This window comes from Lontra canadensis, unplaced genomic scaffold (genome assembly GCF_010015895.1).
Source record: "Lontra canadensis isolate GAN:19392208 unplaced genomic scaffold, GSC_riverotter_1.0 scaffold13, whole genome shotgun sequence".
NCBI classification, from domain to species: domain Eukaryota; kingdom Metazoa; phylum Chordata; class Mammalia; order Carnivora; family Mustelidae; genus Lontra; species Lontra canadensis.
Window position 1 is genome coordinate 17,992,325 of NW_022631007.1, and position 21,033 is coordinate 18,013,357.

The following is a 21,033-nucleotide window of genomic DNA, read 5'->3' on the forward strand; positions in this document are numbered from 1 at the left end:
GCCTCCCTGGGGGACCCTGGCAGTGGGAACTGAGCCAAGAGGGGGTGGGCCCTCTGGACCATGGTGGGTGGGGTGGCCCCCTACCTGAGCAGGTGTTATTGTTGACCTCGTCGGCTGAGGGCCCAGCGTCTGCACCCTGGCCCTGACCTTCCACGATGCGCAGCTCTTCCTGGGAGGTCCCTGAGCGGGACATCCCCACCACTGGGCAGGATTCAGACTGGAACTGGGTGGGTTGGGGGCCAGAGTCAGAGGAAACCAGCTCAGGGTGAGGCCACGACAGCCCACCGAGGACCCCAGAGCCAGGCCAGGGCCTTTGCAGACCTGTGATCTAGACCCACCCCTGCCTAGTGGGTGCCCACCGCCCTCAGCCTCAGTTTGTGTGGGCTGCAGAGGGGAAGGTGGGGAATGATTCAAGTGGAGTGCTGGGCAGCCTGGTGGGGATGGGTTAGGAAAGAGGCTTAAGATGGAGAGGGTAGGAGCCTCCTGTGAGTGAAGCCCAGTCTGGGGGCACCGGGCAGGACCCTCCCCTCATCTACTCTGGGCCTGAGAGCAGAACAGGGAGCGCAGCTGGAAAACACCATCTCCTTTGAGTGAGGACCCGGCAGGGGGCAATTCCTGTCCTTTGGCACCAGAGCAGGGCCAGCCCAGGACTGTGTGGAGGGGCCCCTCTAGCTCTTGCTGCAGTGTCAGGGGAGGCCATGTCAGGGGAGGGCAAAGATGGAAACAGTGTCCAGGACAGCAAGCTGGGTCAGGGCGGGTCAGTGGGAGCATCTTGGCATGTGGTGGCCCATACAGCCAAAGGCCGGTGGGGAAAGCAGGCACAGACCCGGGGAGGCCAAGGTGAGGAGACAGATGGACCCCATGGGTCAGGACAAGTCAGACAGTAAGAGAGACCCCAAGGCCGAGGCCTGGGAAGAGAGGAACCAGGCTGAGGAGGACCCAGGGCCTGCCAGGCAGGTCCTGAGCAGTGCAGGCGTGCCCAGGCCCTCTGGGGTCAGGCAGGAAGAGGGTCGTTGGTGTTGGAAGGCCAGGCCAACCTTTGCACCTACCTTTTCAAAGTGCTGGTCATCAAAGGAGATTCTGGCCGTCCCTGACTGCCGGACACCAGAGCCATAGTCAGGGGCCTCCTCGTCAGCTGCAATGGGAACCGAGTGCATGGTCAGGGCCCTACTGGTCCCCAGGAGGGCTTGGCAAAGTCAGTCGGAGCCACCAGGCAGGGGCAAGGCACAGGAACTGGGACGGGCTCTGACCCAGGACTGGGGTCCCCCAGTGCTGCCAACCACGGTTCCAGAACACCCAGGGCGCCGTCCCGGGCACATGGCCTGCCAGCCTGTGTGCCTCTGGACCCAAGAGGGGGCTGCCTCCTCAGCACAGCTGGCGCTGACGGGGCTACAGACTCCTCATTCTCAAAACCGAGCTATGACCCCTGCCCCTCTACTGAGTCCCACCCGCCACCACCCACTGCAGACTTAGATGCTCCAGCTGAGCCCACACCACAGGGCCCTCCTCGCTTCACCCCCAGAATCACAACTGTCCCTCTGCCACCACCCATGCAGGCCCGCACTGTCCTCCATCTGGACCCTCAACAGCACCCACACACCCCTCACTCAGCTTCCATACCTGCTCCCCACATGCCCCCCATTCCCCTCCCTTCACAGAGTCCCAGATTTCCCGTTGTTTCCCACCCCTTGTCCTGCTGCCCCAGGGACACCTGGCTTCCAACCCCTCCCCAACCCCGACTCCAGCCACTCTGGCTAGACCCCACCCTGGGAGGCCTCTCGGACCCTCCAGGGGCTCCAACCTCCTCTTCTGGGGCCTTCAGGGGGGGACAAGCCCTGCTGTGCTCTTGACCCCAGCTGCCCAGGGGCCCCGGGGCTGGTCTAGGACCTGAGCACAGCAGATCTTGGCGCTCAAGGGTCCAACAAGCAGACCCTCGCAGGCCAGGTGGGACTTCTGTGAGCACTGGAGCTTTTTGAAGTTGCTGCTTGTCCGCCATAGCGTTAGACAGTGAGAGTGCCGTGCGTCCAAACAGACAGCACCGGCCCATAAAGCAGGCCGCTTGGTGGGACCGACTTCACTAAGGCTCAGCTTGGTCGCAGAAGGCTAAGAGCCAGGAGACAGAGCACCCCTAGGATTACAGGGACAGGGTTCCCTGCGAGGAATGAGGATGGCCCTGGATGTCCTGAGTATCCCTGTTTCTGTCCTCCCCCTACTCAGGGGGTCCCGGAGGTCTTGGCACGGCAGTGACATGACTAGGACACACTATGAAGAGCACCTGGAAACTGTGGGCCAGTGAGAATTTGGCAAAAGGGTCCCAAAAGTACAACCAGAGCCCCCTTTAGTGGCTGGGTCATACAGCTGGGGGTGGGTGGCACGGGGCTGCGCAGGTGGGGGGCTCATGCTCTGAGCAGCCCAGCCCCATCTTGTACTGGAGACGCTTTGCCGTCGGACTCCCCAGGGCATCCAGGCTGCTAAGGCTGTGGGGACGGGGCAGAGCAAGGCCACAGGGCGAGACCACGGGGCGGGGACCGAGGGCCCGAGGGCCACGAAGGCCATAAAGGCCATTAGAGCGTGAGCACAGGCCCTCGGGCCTGCGGCTTCTGCTCAGACAAGCATGTTCACAGCTATGTTCTGAAAGGGTCTTTCAACACATCTGTTGGGTGGGAAGCTTCCCATGGGATGCCACTTACAGGGAAGCACACCCAGGCTCAAAGGCATTCACTCTGTGGCTCGGGGTCCTGGGACCCTGCCAGGCAGAGGGGGCTCAGCAGCAGGAGGTACCTGCTTCTGCAGCCAGGGGGTTTGGTCTGCGGCCCACTGTGGAGGGTCCATGGCCTCTGGGCAGAAAAGCCAGCTCCAGAGAGGCCAAGGAGTCTGAAGGACGGACCCAGTGGGGAGCCTGGAAAGAGGCTCTGAGAGCTGCTGCTGTGGAGGTGGCAGTGGTCAGGGGTCTGCACGCCTGCGCTGGGCTCAGACACAGCAGGGAGCTAGGACAGAGCAATACTCTGCCCCACGTTGGGGCCTGGGTCCACCTAGGGCTACTCGATGGGAAACAGGGGGCCCCTGAGGTACAGTGGGCTCAGCCTGCACAGTATCAGCACCCTGCCCCTGACCCGTCAGACCCGACCCAGGAGAGTCCGAAAGGACAGAACCTGGAGTTGGGCAGCAAGAGCTGCTTCCGGAGGCCCTCCTGGGTGCCGGCAGCCTGCATGCTAGCGGGGGGGACAGGACAAACAGAGGAGGCCAGCGGCATGCTGGCCACGGTGTGGTGCCCACGGGGACCTCCCACCCAGGGCTGCCCCACACGCACCTGAGGTGGCCTGGACGGCCACGCGAAGGAAACCCTTCACCTCTCCCTTCTCACTGACGACAGCCACACGGTGTACCAGGGGCACGGGGTACAGCAAGTTGCTCAGGTACACGAAGGCCCTGGGGGAGCAGAGGCCAAGGTCAGGGCCTTCCCGGTGCGGGCTGGGAGCAGCGCTGGCGGCAGCACGGCCCGGGCTCACGACACAACACGGCGAAGCAGAGCGAGGAGCCAAGCAGCCAGGGCAACGGTCAGGCAGGGCGGGCGGGGGCTGTGCTGGGGGGGGGGGGGGGGGGGGGGGGGCAGTCCGTGGGCTGCGCAAGAGACAGGAGGAGGCACAGGGACAGAGGAGGAGGAGGGCGTGCGCGGGGCAGGCAGAGAGGAAGTGCGAGTGGGGCTGGCACAGGGCTGAGCCCGCAGGGCCATACCCGCTGTCTGAGAGCTGAGGAGGGAGGTTTCAGCCTGCTTCAAGGAGGAGGAGGACCTGGGGACCCGGCCACACCGAGCTATGACCCTCACACTGGCAATGATGCCCGCAGTCCCTCTGCCTCCCACCCCTTTCCCAGTGACCACTGGCCTCAGCACCCCACAGAGAGCTCCCATGGCAGAACAGAGGTCAATTCCTTCTCAGACCCTTCCAAAAACACAGCGGGCAGGAGCTCACAGAGTTGGCCAATGGGGCACCACCCCCACCTCTGTGCCAGGGAAGTGGGCTGAACAGAGCCCTGAGGACCCCCTAGACTGCCCAGCACTGCCCAGTGAGTCCCCATCAGCCACTCACAGAGTACCCGAGGCCCTTCCCATCCGACCGGCTCAGCTGTGCCCCCGGCGAGTGGCAGGACCGGCTGGGTAGTGGCCGTGTCACCGAGGAGTCTGCCCAGCTCCTTGAGCTAGTCCATGTGCAGAGGTCACTCGGATAGCCAAGAGGACCGTGAGAATCCTGGAATACCTGGGCCATTGGGCCAGGTGTGCAGGCTGGTGTGGAGCACAGCTCCTCCCTGGTCAGGGGCACCCTGCCCAGGGGGACTCCGGGCAGAGGACAGGCGGGCCTAGTGAGCCCAACCCTGGCAAAAACCCGCCGCTCTGCTCATCCTTCACCACAGGACCTGTCCCCAACCTGCCCTCCCATCCAAGCACAGAGTGACGGGTGGGGGCACAGCCTTCAATAGCCCTGAGCTCCCAGGAGGATCTTGGGGCGGCTGGGGGGTCCCAGGGGAGAGGTCCAGCTTGGGCAAGGATGGGAAGGATTTGGACACAGAAGGGAAGGAGGACCAGAGGTAGGGGAGGGAGGCCTACAGCCTCAGTCAGGGAGAACCAAGGAGGTACAGAAGCAAGAGCAACAGTGGGAGCGGGGGGTGAAGGGGAGGTGGGGGAGGGAAGGTCACAGTGCGCAGGCCAGGTGGGTGCTGGGAGGAGAAGGGAGAGAGATGTCACCCCACCCACTGCCCCTCTCGGCTTGCTCAGAGCTCAGACACCACCCAGGCTGAGCCACCGGCCTCACCCTACACCTGAGCTCCCAAACGACTCCCTACAGCTGTAGGCATAGGGAGGCCATTCCTCAAGGGCCCCAATTCCAGGCCCTGGTGGCCCACTCTATTGTGGGACCTCCACCCACAGGTTAGAAAGGTGGGCACCACTTGGCTCTTGTTCCACCCCAAACGTCCCCGCCGAGGGCCGGCCACACCTGTGCTTCCCCCGCGGCCCCCATGGCAGCCAGAGAAGGCTCAGGGCTCCAACCAGACTTCCACACACCCTCAGTCCTGGCCGAGCCCGCCACTCAGCAACCCCCGTCCCAGGACACCCCAGGCACTCTCTGCTCCCAGCACCCCCATCGTGTAACCCCTTAGAGCCATCTGTTTGTCTGACTCAGCAGTGGGTCTGTCTCTGCCAACGTTCCCTTACTTGCTGGGCACCCCCAGACCGAGATAAGCGCCAATGAAAGGGAAAGGCTGTGCTGCTTCAGGGGCTCAGTGTCACCCTGAGTGTCTGCGCCCGATGGCTTCCTGGAGCCCCTCTCCTCCCTGGCAAAAAGCCCTCTCCGGGAACACCCTAGAGAAGGACTGCTCCAAGGGAGCAGCAGTGTTGATGAATGACCAGCGTGGGGGCTCTGCTGCCCCTGACCACCCACCAAGACAAGGCATGGGCACAGCTGACAGAAGCCAGCGCTGGCCCCACTCACAGAGGAGCCCAAGGCCCAGGGAGCAGAAGCCCCTTGCTGCAGCAGCCTAGGCCACCCCGCTGACAGGGACTGGCCGAGGCCGGCCAGCACCCACCTTGGCACAGACATGATGGTGGCCTGCCCTCCCTGAGCCCCTGGCATCCTGGCTGAGGAATAGGCCCGGACCCTGCTCTGCCCCCTTGGGGCCCCATCTGGCCATCCACCACATTGCAGAGCTAACAGGACCGAGCAGGACAGCCCCGAGCTGCAGGCCTCGGGCCCAGAGCAGGGCCCACCATGGGACGCCCCGTGTCAGGAGGCAGGGAGGCGCTGAGGAGGCTCCCAGGGCCTCCCAGGCACAGATGGGTGCCCACCCCCATCTATAGTATGCAGAGAACTAGCAGGAGGGCCCTGAGAAGCAGGGAGACACCTCCCACTGGGGGCAGGTGAGGGCACCGTGACTGGCACGAGGGTCCTTAATCAGGACAGCCTCCTGGGCCATGCAGAGCCCCCAGCCAGGTGAGCCAGAGTCAGGCCGCCGCAGAGCCCCTGGCCCGGGCTGTCTTCCTAGAAGGCTCAGGGGCTGATACCTCAGGGGTTGGATCTGGGCATCAGGGCCCAGGGGTTATCCAGACCGCGACCCACAGCACCCCAGAGGTAACCCCTACCCCTCTCTGAGCTCACAGGTCCATGTCCACCCACTTCCTGATGCTCCTCCCCGTCCCTCCCCAAGTCCAGGCCAGAGAGACGGAGGCGGAGGGCAGGGCCCAGTCCAGGCCTGCCCTGACCCGGTTCTTTCCTTGAGACCTTGCGTCACAAAACCTGCTGTGCTCGTCCCGAATGACTCTTTCTGTCCCGTTGCCAACCGTGGGCCCAAGAACCTGCATCACTGTGCAGATCTGAGGTTCCCACAAACCAGATGGGGGCTGGGCCACTCGTGACCCCAAGGCCCAAATCGTGGATGAAAAAGCCGTGATGGAGTCCTAGCTGTTCACTGCACCCTGAACTGGCTGGGGGCTGACCCTGGGCAACAGGGCCACCCACCCTGGGCAGCAGCCTATCTACACCCGTCACTTCCCAGACACCCACTCCTCATATCCTGGTAGCGGACGCGGAGCTGCACTGACGCCCAATGCGTCTTAGTTCGGGTGCCTGCACCTTCCTCTCCCAGGTGTGTGTCAGAGCTGGTGCATGAGGGCGTTAGTGCCCCCTCTGCAGATCTGCACATCAGGCTCAAGAACAGAGAGGAAGGCGCTGGGGGCTAGGGTTTAAACCCACAGCCTGGCTGCTCTCCAGCTCCGGCGGGTGCAGTGCCCACCTGCTAATTAGGAGATCAGTTCTTTCCTGATCTTTTAGGAGTTCCTTCTGTCAGATGAGAAGGAAATTCTGAGCCCTCATGACACTGAGCACGGCAAAGCTTGAGTTCAGATCTTTACACAAGACCCATCCTGTCTGTTCTCCCAGAGGCCGGGCCTCCCAGGGCTAGGGCCTTGAGGGACCCTGTGGTGGGAAGTGGGGGATTACCCAATGAAAAAGACCCCTGTGATCCATGGCCGACCCCATTCCCCGGCTCTGAAGGTCCTAACCCAGCAATGAGTGAATGCGTGTGCACATGCTCCCCTGGGGCACACGTGTGGGCGGGGGGGGGTACACCCCCAGGAGGCAAGAGAGCATCTGGTGCCGGATGCTGGGCCCGCTCTCCTTCCTGCCCCCCTCCCCCAAATCCCCAGGATCTAATCATGAGATGGTGGTGAGCACATCACCCAGAAGGGACCTTGGGGGCCCAGCAGCCACCATCCCCAGGGCTGGCAGCCTGAAAGAACCCACAGTCCAGGCAGAGATCAGCCTGACCCACAGAAGCCAGGACATGAGGAAATGCGGCCCACAGCCCAGACGCTGGCCTCCCCTGCGCTGCCCCATAAGTGCCAGAAAGTCTGACATCAGCCTCAGCCACCAAGGGCCAGAACTGCCCAGTGCTGCCCGGAGGGCCCCTGCCAGCCAGAGCCCACCCACTGCACACAGAGGGGCTCATAGCCTCACCGGTGACAGTTCTGGCTGATTGGCCCTGTGCACAAGGCACTGAGCTGGGAGCTGAGGGACTGGCCACACCAGCCCAGGGGACATAGTGTGGACCCAAAACAGGTCAGCATTGTTCCACAGAGTCTGGAATGCTTCCCTTGGGTGGTCCCCCTCCCACTCCCCTGCCCTCCTTCCCTGCACCCTCCATCCCTGGCAGCCAGCCCCTCACCCTCCTCCCTGCAGCTCCCGGCCATCCAGCTTCTGCAAGCAGTGCTCCTGGCCAGGAGGATTATCAGTGGTGGGGGGTGGACCAGAGTCCCCAGACCCCCTTCCTCTGCCTGGGTCAGCCCATCCCACCTCCCCACTTCACCTGACACCCCAGACCACCAGAGGGAGAGGCCACTGGGGGGCTAACCCTGGCCACGGGCGAGGAGCCCAGGGTTCAGATGTGGGAGGCCCACGCCGGAGGGGGGCGCTCATCCACGGTGGGAGGGCACCTTGAAGCAGGCTGAAACCCGCCCGGAGAGAGAAGAGGCGGCAGAGCACAGAGCCAGGGCTGCGTGTGGCGGGAGGGGAGGAGGCGGGGCTAACCACGAGGCTGGTGAGGTGCAGAGACGCATGCTGGGGCCAGGAAAGCCTTTCCGAAGGGAGACAAGAGTGGGCACCCCAATTCTGCTTAAGCTTTGGCGAGAGAGCCAGCAGCTACCAGAAGGATTAAAGGGAACCAAAGATGGGGTCCTTCTCAGGGCCTGGCCTGCACAGCTGCCGCGCGGGAGAAGCCAATTCTTGCCAAACCAAAAAGATGGGGACGTTTCCAAATGAAGCCCCTCACAGACCGCCCGCCGTAGGGGGCTGGCCTCTCACTGATGACTTTCGTTTGGTTTGCTTGTTTTGTAACATCTCAGATCCACAGAGGGGGGAAAACGTTGGAAGGACCCAGCTCTTTCTGGCTGAGACTGCAGAGCCCACACCCCGTTTCTCCCGGTGCCCTCGCTCCCCTGCGTCCTGAGCCCACGCCTATCTGACAGTGGAGCGACTCCCGGGCCCACAACCCAGGGCTTTCTAGAGGCCTGCGTGGAGCTGGCCCCCGGGGCTTCAGCCCCCTGTTGGGCTCAGGGAGGCCCAGATGCGGGGCATCTCTGAGGGAGAGAGCCCACATTTGCATCCGGGAGGCCAGCATATCACTCCCACGGAAAACCGGTCAGAATAAATCTGACATACACCCGAGGGAGCCTTCTTCCTTCCAAGAGAAGTTGGGGTGGGGGGACTTTCGTTCCGGGGTCTGCACCCAAGGGCTCCCTGTGTGAACCTCCTAATCTGGGGCCAGCCTCAGCCTTCAGTTTCCAGGCCTGGTGCTCCAAGGTCAAGACCTGCAAAGGCTCCCACTGGCTTAGCCCAAGGAAACGATCTCAGACTCAGAGAAGGTCACCATTGAAACCATCTTACGCTTTTCATATGTTCCTCAAATCTAAATGTAGTTGTCCCGTGAGCCAAACATCCTACCACTGCAGCTGGGTTTCTAGAGTTTTCCTTCTCTGTTTTGCTCCCATTCCACGGTCATAAAACCATTAATGGCAGCTGCCTCTGCCCAATCTGCCAGCAAGGTCTGGGGTGCCCCGGGGCCTCTGCTCCATCTCCTGACCTTGGCTTCCCTCTTCTGTCCAGAAACTGTAACGGGCTGTCTCTGTAAAGGGCACTTCCCAAGAAGCGTGGGCCCTGTGTGCTGTGTCTCTCCAGGATAGCCTGGAGGTGAGGAGGAATGAAATGTCCTCACCTTTGGACGGAGAAAGGCTCGGGCAGAGGCAGGGTCCACTGGGCCCCAGGCTTGCGAAGTAGACCAGACCCCTGTCTGAGCGCCAGCTCTTCCTTCCTGCCCTCCAGGAAGGTCTCCTCTGGCTTCTGCTCCTTCTCCCAGAGGGTGTGGCAGGGAGAGCAAACTGGGAGCCACCCCCTCTGGGGCAACAGCAGAAGGAGACTGAGGGGAGTGAAGCCACCTCAGCGGGAGGTGCGTGCCGAGACGCAAACCCCCACTCTCCCAGATGCCCCCACGGACTCCCTCCCAGGGTTCTACAGCCTGTCTGCTGGAGGAGCTCCGCCCACTTGGAGCCGGAGGGCCGTGCTCTGGGTGCATGGCCCCTTCCGTGACTGGGACCCTAACTGTCCCCGCTGGGCATACTCCAGGATGGCCAGGAGCCCTCTCGCTCTCTCACGCACTCTGCTCGGGGAGGCCAGCCCCACGGCCTGCCTCGGCCTGGGGGTCCGGGGAGCTGCCCTGGCGGCGGTCGAATTGTGCCCGCAGCAGTGCTCCTGCGTAAAAGAGCTGGTTCCTTCCCAGCATGCCGTCCTCGACCTCACCAACCTTCCTACTAAACTGAACAGGGGGGGCCGGTCGTAAAACGGGTCCCGGCCGTCGCACAGCGCGTGCTCCGGAAAGACGTCGTCCTCCAGGTCCTCCTCCTCCTCCTCCTCCTCCTCCTCCTCCTCCTCCTCCTCCCCCACGCTCTGCTCCTCGGCAGGCTCGGTGGCGTCGGAGTCGGGGCTCGAGAAGGTGGGGGAGGGGGTGAGAGCAGCCATGCGCTCGCTCATGCATGTGTTGAGAAGAGGGTAGCTGTTGCAGCCAGAGATGACTGAACTGAGGTTAGTACGACAAGACAGAGAGAAGTTAACACCAGCTACTCGCAGGGACGGACGGGGGGCGGGGGGTGGGGGGGGCGTCTGTTCAAAACCAAACACACAAACCATCTGGAATGTTGCTTCAAAAGACAAGAGAACCAAAGTGCACCCCGTCCCCAGGCTTGGAGAGAAACCGCACATGTGGTCAGTGGAAGGCTACGGAAAGTTCTGGAAAGCACCTACTGGCATGATCCTGGCCAGGTGTGGCTGAGGTTGTGTGAGGACCGGGTGACTCACATTCACACCCGTGGACACATGCAACCTGGCAGCCATAGCCCCTGGTGGCAATGCCGAGACCCCCTCCCCTCCTGGTCTCCCAAATTACAGGGCCCACTGGCCTGTGGACAAGAATGGCTGGGGAGGTGCCTCAGACCCAGGAAGGACGAGGACAGGGGAGTCAGGGTGGAAAAGGGCCTCTTGCTGGGGTCCCCCAGCCAGGGGTCTCGGCCTTGGGAGGAGGCCCATTCCCTGCCCCCACCACCTTCTCTCTCTCTCTCTCTCTCTCTCAGCCCAGGGAGGAAAGGAGGCGCCCACCTGCCCACCAGCCGGAACCAAGGAAAGCGGTCGTAGAAGGGGTCTCCGCCAGTCACCACGTTGTCACAGTCCTCGATGACACTGGAGGGCACCTCCGCCGCCCGGTCGTACATCTCCCGCATCAGGTCCAGGCGCTGCCTGGGGGCGGGGAGGGGGTAACAGAGGTCACCATGGGTGGAGCGTGGGGCAGGCCATGCCTCCCGCTGGGCCAGCAGGCTCCGCCCAGCTCTGGCCACAGCTCGAGGCTCAGTGTGATTTGGTGACAGAGCCTCCTCACTCCTCAAACTCAGTCAACCGTGAGCAAATTCCAAGTGAGCACGCGAGGCACCACTAAATGGCCTCGACGCTGACCCAGGGACAGCGAGGCAATGTGAGTAGTCAGACCGGGCCTGGAATGGGAGGCAAGGGGACCGAGAAGGCCTGCCAAAGCCCAGGTAGGGCAGCTTGGGGTGGGGGATCATGTCGCCAGGCCCTTAGAACCCAAGGGAACGAAGGGCAGATTGGTGATCGGATATAGTCATAGAAAATATTTTTAAAATGATTATCCCCAGAAAAACCAACACACTGTAGAAGAAAGAGAATGCAGTCATTTCCCCCTAGAACTCGGGAGTGACAGGAACGTGGTGCTCGTCCTCACGCGAGTCCCAGCATGGCCCCAAGGACGGTGGGAAGGGGCCATGAGCATGGGCCCTGGCTCGCACAAGTCAGGGGAGCACATGTCCCTGCGTGTGTCCGCATGTGAACAAGCCATACCAGAGGAAGGTGTGCGAGTGTGAGTGTGGAGGGGTGCGTGTGGTTGGGTCTGGGGAGGACTGAGAGCATGGATTAATGACATCTTCTGTTCTCCGTAGCTGACGACGTCGTGATATCCCTGGGGCCTGCCAGTTGGGTCAGCCCGCGAACAACACATGGGTGAGCCAACCTGTCACACACAAACCAACCCACCCGCCCTTACCCCGCTCACACACCAGAGCAGCACCCTTGCCCGAAATCTCCCGACAGTCAGGCACATGGCAGCCTGGGCAGCCCTGTGCCCAGACCCCACCAGGATATCTCCAAGTGGCCAGTTCCCGTGGATGGCCCTGCCCGCTGAGGCCTCGCCCAACTCTGCTCCTTCTCCCTCCTGACGCCCGGAGCCCTCCCACCGGCATGGCCCCTGCCTCTGTGCAGAGCCCCCACACCCAGGGGACCACAGTAGCATCAGACTTTCCTCTGATAGCATCGACCTCTGTCTCGCTCAGTCTCTCTCCAGATCGAGTCGCACATTACGGCGAGCACATGGGGAGCATGGAGATGGGGCTGTGAAAGACGCCTCTCACAGTGACAGCTGCACCCCCCCGTCCGACCCCTCCAGGTCCCTCTGAGCCCCTCTGCTATCCTGCCTGGGATCCCTTGGGTCCTGAGGTGGAGAAGCACCCTGCTGAGCTCTTCTGAGAGCCCAGCTTGGCTCTGGAGACTCCCCACCCACCTCTCGGGGCCCGCACTGCAGCACCGTGAGCCTCATCCCCTGTTTCCTCCATGAAAGCCCACTGAACCTCACCACTGCGTCGGCAAAGGGAGAATGCAGCTTCTATAACCACACTTTTCCTTCAGATTGTAAAAGCCATTGCAGCAGGAGAAACATCCCCCTCGACATAGGAGCTCGGAGGGTGTGCCCCCCCCCACACCTGAGCTTCTCCAGCGTCCAGTAGTGGGTGGCCCCATTCTTCTGGTCCTGGACCTCCACGGCCACAATGGTGCGGGGGAAGGGGCGAGTCTCCCGGTCTTTGGCGGCCTCCGGAGGCAGCAGATCCGGTGGCAGCGGGGAGTAGAGAGTGTCCGTGAGGAGGACGAATTGGAACTGGACCTGCAGCAGAGGGGAGGATGGCGGACGTCAGCCCTTCAGTGGATGGAGGCCAGGCCCCAGAGCGCTTCCTTCCCACCTCTAGGCTGCACTGGAGCCTTCTGAACAGCAGCCGGAGAGAAAGCTGCTCCTGCTCCTCAGTGCTCCCTGAGCCTGAGGCCACACACCCGCCCGGGTCTGTCCCTGGGCCTCCCTCTCCCTGCTGTGCCCCCCCCGCCGCTCTCAGGTCCCCAGGTCAGGGGTGGGAGCTGTACCCTCCCCCAGGGGGCAGGGATGCCCAGCACTGGGTCCCCCCTGTGTGCGTGTGGCCACAGCGAGTGGGCAGTGGGGCAGGAGCCCACCTTCTTCTTGAGCTCAACACTGATGGCATTGGCCTCCTTGAGGAAGATGGCGTTGCCCCACAGCAGGTCCCGAAGTGACGTGAACTGGTACCACTTCCACTTGCGGAAAGCCCAAAGCGCCAGCTCACATTCTCTCTCAGTCCACTGGACTGTGGGGAGAGGTGTGGGCAATCGTTGCAGAAAGGCCACAACACCCTACTCTGGCCACAACCCAGGGTTCTGTGTCTGGACCCCCAGTGTCACACTGACTGTTCCCAGCGCTCAGAAAGAAGGAAACCGGTGGGAAGGTCTGCCCCAGGGAATGGCCTGAAAGGCCCAATGGGCCCCAGAGCCAGAGCACTCGGAGAGGCCGTCAAGCTCAGAGAGGGCCGTGGCAGCGCCCTTACAGACATGGGGGGCCCCTGGCAGGGGCAGGTGCCCGTGGGAGGATGGCAGGAGGGCTAACCGGGGCTCAGCCTCATGCCCTGTCCCAGCTCACATGTTTCTACCCCCCAGGCCCACAGGAGGAAGGACGCGGGGACACCGGGATGGGCCTATCTGGGCTCCCAGGCTCGGCCCCTCTTACCCAGGGCCCCTGCCCCGAGGGAAGAAGCCTCATCGGATAAATGGCTCCACACAAGGGCATGCCAAGGTCACCTCTGCACAAAGGTACTGACCAGCTGACCGCGGGCCAAGCTGGACATGAACCCCGGGTCTTTTTCTGCCCCTTCTGCCCCGCCGGTGGCCCCCCTCATGCCCACAGCGGCTGAGGTCAGCAGGTGGGCCACCAGAGTTAACGCTCAGAAAGGGGGTCCTGAGGTGAGGAGCAGCAACTGGGTCCCGGATAAGAGCACCAGCCTCGAGCCGACAGGATGGGAGAGCAGAAGCCGCACCCTGCCCGCACCACCTCCCCACCACAGGCTGTTCCCACCGAGACTGGCCTGAGTGCCAAGGCCCAGCTGCCTCCCTGCCGCAGCCCAGCCCCTGCTCCCCAATCCTGCTGCCATGGGCACCTCCCAGCGACAAGGAGGCCTCTCCTCAGGTTGGGCCAGGGGCCCCAGGGCGAAGGTGTGGAGCAGCGTGGGGGCTCCTCTTGTCCGAGACCCCTCCCCAGCCCAAGGCCCACGCCCCATCCACTGAGAGCCTCTCACCTTCATCCTCGGGCTCCTCCTCCTCCTCGTTCACCTCGGGGTAGTACCTGGAGTCCATCTGCCTCTGCAGGGCCTCCAGCTTGCTCTCGTAGTCCTGGCCACGGGAGAAGCCCTGTGGACCCACGTGGGGACCGGACCCCGTCCCCGCCCTCCCGCCTGGGCCTCCCTCTGTGGGCCCCAGGGCCTGCACCACAATGACGGCTGGCTGAGCGGGGACCCCGGCTCCCCACCCTGCCCCTGGCCCAGGGCCCAGCGGCCGCCCTCACCAGCCTCTGCTGCTCTAGCAGGTACGTGGCCTCCTCCCGCTCCCGGCGGTACTGGTCCTCTAGCTCCTGGAGTCTGCAAGAGCGGGCTGGGGTGAGCGCGTACAGGGGGATGAGCGGCAGGATGGGCACAGGGACCCTGGCCTGGGCCTCACCTCTGCTCCATCTCCTGCTTCATGTCAATGCCCTGCTTCTCTAGCAGCTCTCGCTGCGCGAAGGCCCAGTCCACTGGCTCGGCGGGCGTCTCCGCACAGGGCGTGCGCTCCCGCTCCTGCCTTGCCTGCTCAGGGTGGTTGAACCGGAACACGTGGCTCTTTCCCATGATGATGCGGTTTCCTGGGGGACAGAAGCCAGGTTGGCAATGGGGCGGGGGGCTGTGCCCTGGGGGTGGCTTCCAGGGATGGGGGCAGGGAGGAGGAGGGGATAGCGGGACACACGCGCTTCCTCCGGCTGGCCCACCCCAGGGCGCTGCCGGGAGCCACCCCAGGTCCCCACTCTGGACCCACCAGCCACCTGCCCCGTGGCCCAAGACCTCGCTGTCTCCCCAAATCCACGTCCTCTGTGCCTCCCCATACAGCAGCCAGCGATGTCTGCTAAACAGTCCTGGCACTTTTCCAGCAGACAGTCCTTTCCCTACCTGATAGGGGCCACTGCCCTGGCCATCCTGACCCCGTGCCCTGTCAGTGGACATTCCTCCACCCCCGGGGGCTGTGCTCAGGCCCCTCCTGCAGCGTGGGTTCGAGGGTCCTTCCCTGCCCACCTGCCTCCCCAGCTGCTGGAGCATGACAGGAGCCAGCCTGTGTATGCCCAGGGCCCCCTAGAATAGATGTGTTCACTAGGTCAGCAGCATAGCCATACCTGACCGCAGGATACTGGGCTCCGTGACTTTCTTGCCATTGACATAAGTGTCTGCACCCTCACAGGGCTCCAGGGTCACCACGGCTATAGGACAGACAGGGGAAGGCTAAGAGGAGGACTGTGAGGGACTGTCATTCCAGGTGGTTGTGCCCTCTCTGACCACATGCACGGCTCGGCTCACCCAACCACCCAGGTGCGGCCCCCATCAGGCCTGTCCCCTCCCTGCTAGCTGCAAAGCCCAACAGCTGGCAGACAATACCTTGTTTGGGCCCCACAGGAGGGCCGCACCTCCCACACAGACGAGGAAGGAGACGCCCGATGGAGGGGGCGTGTGTGCCCAAGTCAGAGAACCATCAGGGTCTCCAGGTGGGCATGGATGGGAGACAGTGGCTGGCCTGTCCCCAGGAGTCCCAGAGCCCCCTGGAGCTTAGAGTCCACCCACCCAGAGGAGGGCAAGCTTTGGGGACAGCATTCTGGGAGAGCCAATGTCCCCAACACTGATTAAGGCAGTGACCCTGAAGTGTCCTTGTCACAGTTGGCTGCGGGCCAGAGGCTTGTCAGGGAGCACACCTGGTGCTGGGGGAGCGTGGGGCCTGTGATGGCACAGGGACATAGCAGGGGCCTCCCCAAGAGGATCATGTCCAAGACAGGCAGTGGGGACAGAGGTGGGCAGGCCAGCTGGGTAGTGGACAGACGGCAGCTCCAAGCCCAACAGGAAAGTGGGGTCTAGAAGTAGCTCTCCACACTAGATCTAGGCTCATTCCCACAGCTTACTATCCTCCTGCCCAGGGAGACCCCCAGCCCACTCTGGGGGCAGGGAGGGGGCTTCTGGGTCTACAGCCCAGCACTCAGAGCCCCAGTTCCCTGGAGCCACTTCCCCAGGGCTGAGATACCTTCACTGCCCCCTCGGGAATCGCTCCGGAAGATGCAATGCTCCTCCTTGATGAAATGCCCACTCAGGACAATGTCCTGCCGTCTCTCTGCATCCTCACGGCCCACTCTACAGAGGAGGGGGGCGCAGTCAGCACTGGCCAGACCCAGTGCATCCAGGCAGCCACCCCCGGGCCCACCCCTGCCCCTCCACAGGGGAGCCTGGCTGGACTCTGTCGGGAAATGCCCAGGGTGCATGCGAGCAGGCCACAGGGGACGCCCCAGACACAGCCCGGCCTGGAGAGCCCCGTGGCACAGAGTGGCCCCAGCCTTGTGTCCATGCTTGTTAGGGTGGGCAGACAGTAGCGTTCCAGAAGACACCAGGTTCGGCAGCCCCTCTGTGGGGGAAGCCTGAGCCCCGCGAGCCCCACCTGGTTATCCCGTCCTTGATGTAGTACAAGAGGCACTCAGACATCAGTGGGTCCTCGTTCAAGTTGACCAGATGTGGTGTCTGGGGAGAGAGGAGCCCGGTTACCTCTCCTGGGGAGGCATGGGGGCCCAGCACTGAACACCCACCTGACCTCTCTCTCCTCGGGGGCCAGACCATCACCAGCCCGAAGTTGCCTCATGGGGACACAGTGTCCTCCTAGCCTGGCTTCCCTGAGGAGGGGCCCGGGGAGCTCAGAACCTACGTGAGAGGCACTCAGGGGGAGTTGGGAGCCCAGGGAGGTGCTGGGGGCTGTGGGGGGCCCTTGGGTCTGTAGGGTGCATGCTGGGTCCCGCAGGGACCAAGGCATCAGGCTCTGGGTCTGCTCCTCCACCCTAAAGGGAGCTATGGGACTCCATTCAAACTGAAGCACCCAGGAGCTGAGAGCCCCAGTGATCTGTGAGTCCAGAAGGATTAGGGTGCTGCTGGGGAGGGATCTGACCTGCAGGCCGAGGAGCAGAGGCTATGAAAGAAGTCCCTTCAGGCCCCCCAGCTCAGCCCCCTCCCATCCGCCAGCCCTCCAGCTCAGGCCCCCTCTCATCCATGGTGTACCCAAGATGACCAACCTGTCTGAGCACTGCCCTCAGTCACCTGCCCCTTCCTGGGCAACCCCACAGGCTTCACCCACTGGGGCCCTAGACACACTTCCTGAACTCAGGAATGCCACCCCACACCGTGTCCCAGGCCGGGGTCCTGCAACCCAGTGGAAGCTAGGACAGCTTTCTTGGCTTCCCATTGGGCACCTTAGAATAAGCAGCCTCCACACCAAGCTCCAAGTCCCCCAGTGCCCCACCACCAGTCTGCAGGACTGTGACCGTCCCCATGTTATCGGACACTGGGGACAACCATCCCAGCCACCCCTTCTCCTAAGCAACGAGAGCTGTGCTCGCCAGAGTCCCAAGAACGTCCTCTAAGGAAGAGGTATCCTCAGATGCCCCCAGGGCAGTGCCCAGACCAGGGCCAACCGACCCAAGAGGGAATACTATTGCCTCTGCCACCAACAGCAAGCCTCCAGGGTGCAGATGTCCCGAGGCCACGTGCCCCAACAGCTCTGTACACCAGCCCTGGGGTACACCCTCCAGGAAGGGGCAGGGGCTGAGAGCCCAGGAACAGTCCATCCCAAGTGAAAACTACAGGCCAATCCCCAAGGGCTATGAAGCAGCCTATCACCTGTCCCCCAGCCTGCCCCAAGTGCAGAGCCTGCCCACACGGCCCCCTACTGTCCCCGGGCCTTAGCTCCACGGCCTGGAGCTCACAGGGCAGAAGCAGCCTAAGGAGCCCAGCCCCGCACCCAGGGAGTGGCTACCGGGCTGATGAATGTATCACCCAGCACGCGCACTTCCCTCCCCACGGTGTCTCCAGCAGCACGGAGGGCACTCCACATGCCTCTGGCTTCAGGTCCTGGCAACACACAAGCCCTCTGTCCCAAACAACACCTGGGGGGAAAGCCAGCCACAACAAAGCTGCTCTAGGGCAGGCAGGCCCAGAGAGTCGAGCTACGGTCAGAGTAGGCTATCACCACCTCCTTGGAGGCTTCCCAGCTTGAAACTTGGCTCCTAAGAGGTCTAAGGGTCTGGCACTCTTTGGGGGAATGGGGGTCCTGGGTCCTAGAATTATCAAAGAGACTTTTCCCCAAATGCTCATGCTACAGCCATCTGAACTGCCAAAGGGGTTGGCTCTCGGCTCCATGTGAGGCCCCACTGACAGCACCAGGTCTGCAGAGTGAGCTGGGATGGGAGAGGAAGAGTCCTAGCTGGGACAGCCAGACCCCACTCTGGCTGAGCTCCAAGAGGGCAGTGCTGCCCACCGTCCTGGCTAGCACAGGCTCTGGCAGGTCTGCACCCTCCATCCTTCCAGCGGCACCCTCCTGGGCTGAGCGGGGGTGGGTCCCAACCCTCGCCTGTCCGAGTTAGGACCGCACACCTGAACTAGAACCAGCACTTACCTTTTTGGGAGAGAACACCCCCAGGGTACCGCCGTCCTCCCTCATGGCCACGCCCATCTCGGCCAGCAGGGCTTCCCTGAAGGTACAGTGTCTGGGTCAGCCTGAGCCTCGAGGCTGCAGGTTCCTCACTCCCAACTGACCCATCAGCTGAGCAGGAGCTGGTGAGGCTCTGGCCCTTTGGCCCAGGGGCACCCCATTGGTCCATGATCACCTGGAGAAAACTGTCACCTGACCAGGGATCAGGTCAATGGGACCATCAGCGATGGGGGCGTCAGGGGGAGTCTCTGGTGAGAGGACATGAGCCTGTGCCCCGCTGGGACACAGCCACCCCCAGGAGTAGGAGCCCAGGGCTAGGGTGCTGGAGTCCTCAGTTTCCCCACTGCCCACCTCTCCATCCGGATGGCTTCCGTGCGCCGCAGCTTCTCCTCCCATGTCTCATTGAGCTCGGCGATGATCTTCTCCGTCTCCTGGGCAGTGGGACAGAGCAGAGTGAGGCTGGGGGTCTGGGGTGGGAGCAGACAGAGGCCCGGCTGCCAGGCAAAGGTCTGCAGGGCACCGGGGCCCCAATTCCCAGGTCTGTCTAGCCAGCACAATGCCTGAAATGTCAAGGGCTGAAGGACTAATGTATCCACAGACACAAGTCTCTTTGTGGACACAGCCAGACAATAAAGAAAAAAGGCAAAATAAACCTGGAGAAAAAGAAACACATATACATGTAAGGACCCTGAGAAACATGTAGGACACTGAGACACACGTGGGGCCACAGAGAGACACACAGGACATTGAGAGACATGCGGGGACACAGAGAGACACACAGGACACTGACAGACATGTGGGACACTGAGAGACACTCAGAGACACAGAGAGACACATGGGACACTGAGACTGGTTCTGAGGCACAGATGTCCCTTGGCCACTGCCGGGACGCAGACAACAAGCACTTCCAACATCAGCCCCAGCTCCTGGCTTCCTTCCCAGCCCCACACCCCAGTGGGTCCTGCACCCCAGGGTCCCCCACACACCCGGTACCCCCCACCAAGCCACAGTCCAGCCTCTGTGTGTCTGCCTGCTAAGTCAGCCCCAGCCCCGTACAGCCCAGCACCCCGCAGTCATTTACTAAAGGAATGACAAGCCCCTTGACTAAAAGCCAGCCGGCCGCCCGCAGGGCCACAGGTGTGAGCACAGAGCACAGGGAGGGAGCACAGACGCCCCTGGGACCCATCTGCCCTTCTCAGCACATGCAGCCTCTTGGTGCTGGATGGCAGACCCACATGCGCTCTGCTCCCGCCGGCACAGCCCACTGTGCCTCCAGGCAAGCCTACCCGGCGCTGTCAGCACACCCCTTCCGGGATCCCAGGCCCCTCAGGAAGGAACACTGCCCCCTCCCCACCCCCACTGGCCACGCCCTCACCTTCAGCCTCTCGATGGCCTCCTCACTGCCCGGGGCAAACAAGATGCGCTCGTGCAGGCTGGACACGGAGGCGGCACGGCTGGACAGGGCCGAAAGCGAGGACGAGGGGCTCATGCCCACCAGGGCGTTGGTCACTGTGGAGAGATTGTCAGGGGCTGGACTCAACTCCGCCCCGCCACGGTTACGGTTATTGTTCTCAAGGTCGGACATGTCTACGGGAGGAAGGGGAGGGGAGGGCGGGCAGACATGTGGGAGGGAGAGAAAAGAAAGACCAAGTTGGGAAAAAGCCAGAGGTGGGTGAAGAGAGGCAGGAAACAGAAAGCAGCAGCAGGTGCAGCTGGGGGCCCAGCGCCGGACAAGCACATGCGGGGCTGCCGTCGCCTCCCCGCCGGAGGACCCAGCCCCCAGAGCCCTCCCAACACCCCGGCGGCAGCAGGGCACCCCCTCGAGCTCCTCTCTACCTCCCCATCCTGCCCAGACCGGTGGCCTTCCAGCAGTCTCTGCACCTCCACCAGGTCTCCTTCCCTTGGCTGTCGCTGCCCTGTGGCCCTCCTGCACCCAGGGCCCTGACACTTGGCCTCATCCTCTCTGCCATGGACGCCCCCCCCATAGCCATCACCTGCCTGGCCCGCCATGTGGCCCTGAGCTTCAGGGACCATGCTGCGCTAGCTGTCTGGCCCCACTGAGCACAGGGATTGGCCCCAAGGACACCTTGGAGGAGAGGTGCACTGTGGGACTCTGAAAGGGCCCCTGCTCCTCCACCCTGGAAAGCCTGCTCTGGCTGCCCCAGGGTTCCATGCCCCCCCAAGACCTAGGACTTGGGGTTAGGACAACCCCCCCCAGCAGAAGCAGGCACGCAGCAGAGCAGCGGCAAATGTAGGACAGCACGGGGCGCTAGGGAGAACGAAGGTGTCCTGTGCCCCTGGGTCAGGGAGGCCCCAAACCGCAGGCCCATGCCACAGGGAACCAGACCCAAGGCCAAAGGGACACAGGCTGGGAGGCCCTGGCAGCATTCTCATTTGGCACTTCCATGGGAAGGGGCTTTGTGGTATGGGGGGCCCGAGGGAGTCTGGAGCTGGGAGCCAGGGGGCAGACCTGGCCTCCTGAGGCCCCCCAGGGCTCTCCGCCCTCAGGCACTAGCTACCAGGCTGAGTTTCCCAGGCCTCTGGGAGGACAGGCTGGGCTCAGCCACTT

The 21,033-nt window shown here is 63.0% G+C and overlaps 1 protein-coding gene across 16 annotated transcripts in view; it reads right to left on the reverse strand.

The window, feature by feature from the left end:
* KIF1A (kinesin family member 1A) overlaps positions 1–21,033 on the reverse strand; it is an 88,322-nt gene that overhangs the window by 23,843 nt on the left and 43,446 nt on the right. For 5 of the 16 annotated variants that reach the window (XM_032857674.1, XM_032857678.1, XM_032857677.1 and 2 more), the window contains exons 15-30: positions 19,840–20,051; positions 18,816–18,895; positions 18,429–18,504; positions 16,428–16,507; positions 16,020–16,126; positions 15,127–15,210; positions 14,424–14,604; positions 14,272–14,344; positions 14,006–14,099; positions 12,876–13,024; positions 12,359–12,537; positions 10,692–10,829; positions 9,844–10,116; positions 3,311–3,429; positions 1,050–1,135; positions 85–223 (exon numbers count right to left, since the gene is read on the reverse strand). In XM_032857674.1, the coding sequence (XP_032713565.1) occupies positions 85–223; positions 1,050–1,135; positions 3,311–3,429; positions 9,844–10,116; positions 10,692–10,829; positions 12,359–12,537; positions 12,876–13,024; positions 14,006–14,099; positions 14,272–14,344; positions 14,424–14,604; positions 15,127–15,210; positions 16,020–16,126; positions 16,428–16,507; positions 18,429–18,504; positions 18,816–18,895; positions 19,840–20,051 (2,070 nt within the window). The remainder of the gene's footprint in view (positions 1–84; positions 224–1,049; positions 1,136–3,310; positions 3,430–9,843; positions 10,117–10,691; positions 10,830–12,358; positions 12,538–12,875; positions 13,025–14,005; positions 14,100–14,271; positions 14,345–14,423; positions 14,605–15,126; positions 15,211–16,019; positions 16,127–16,427; positions 16,508–18,428; positions 18,505–18,815; positions 18,896–19,839; positions 20,052–21,033) is intronic. The other 11 variants (XM_032857689.1, XM_032857680.1, XM_032857681.1 and 8 more) reach the window with 3 other exon arrangements.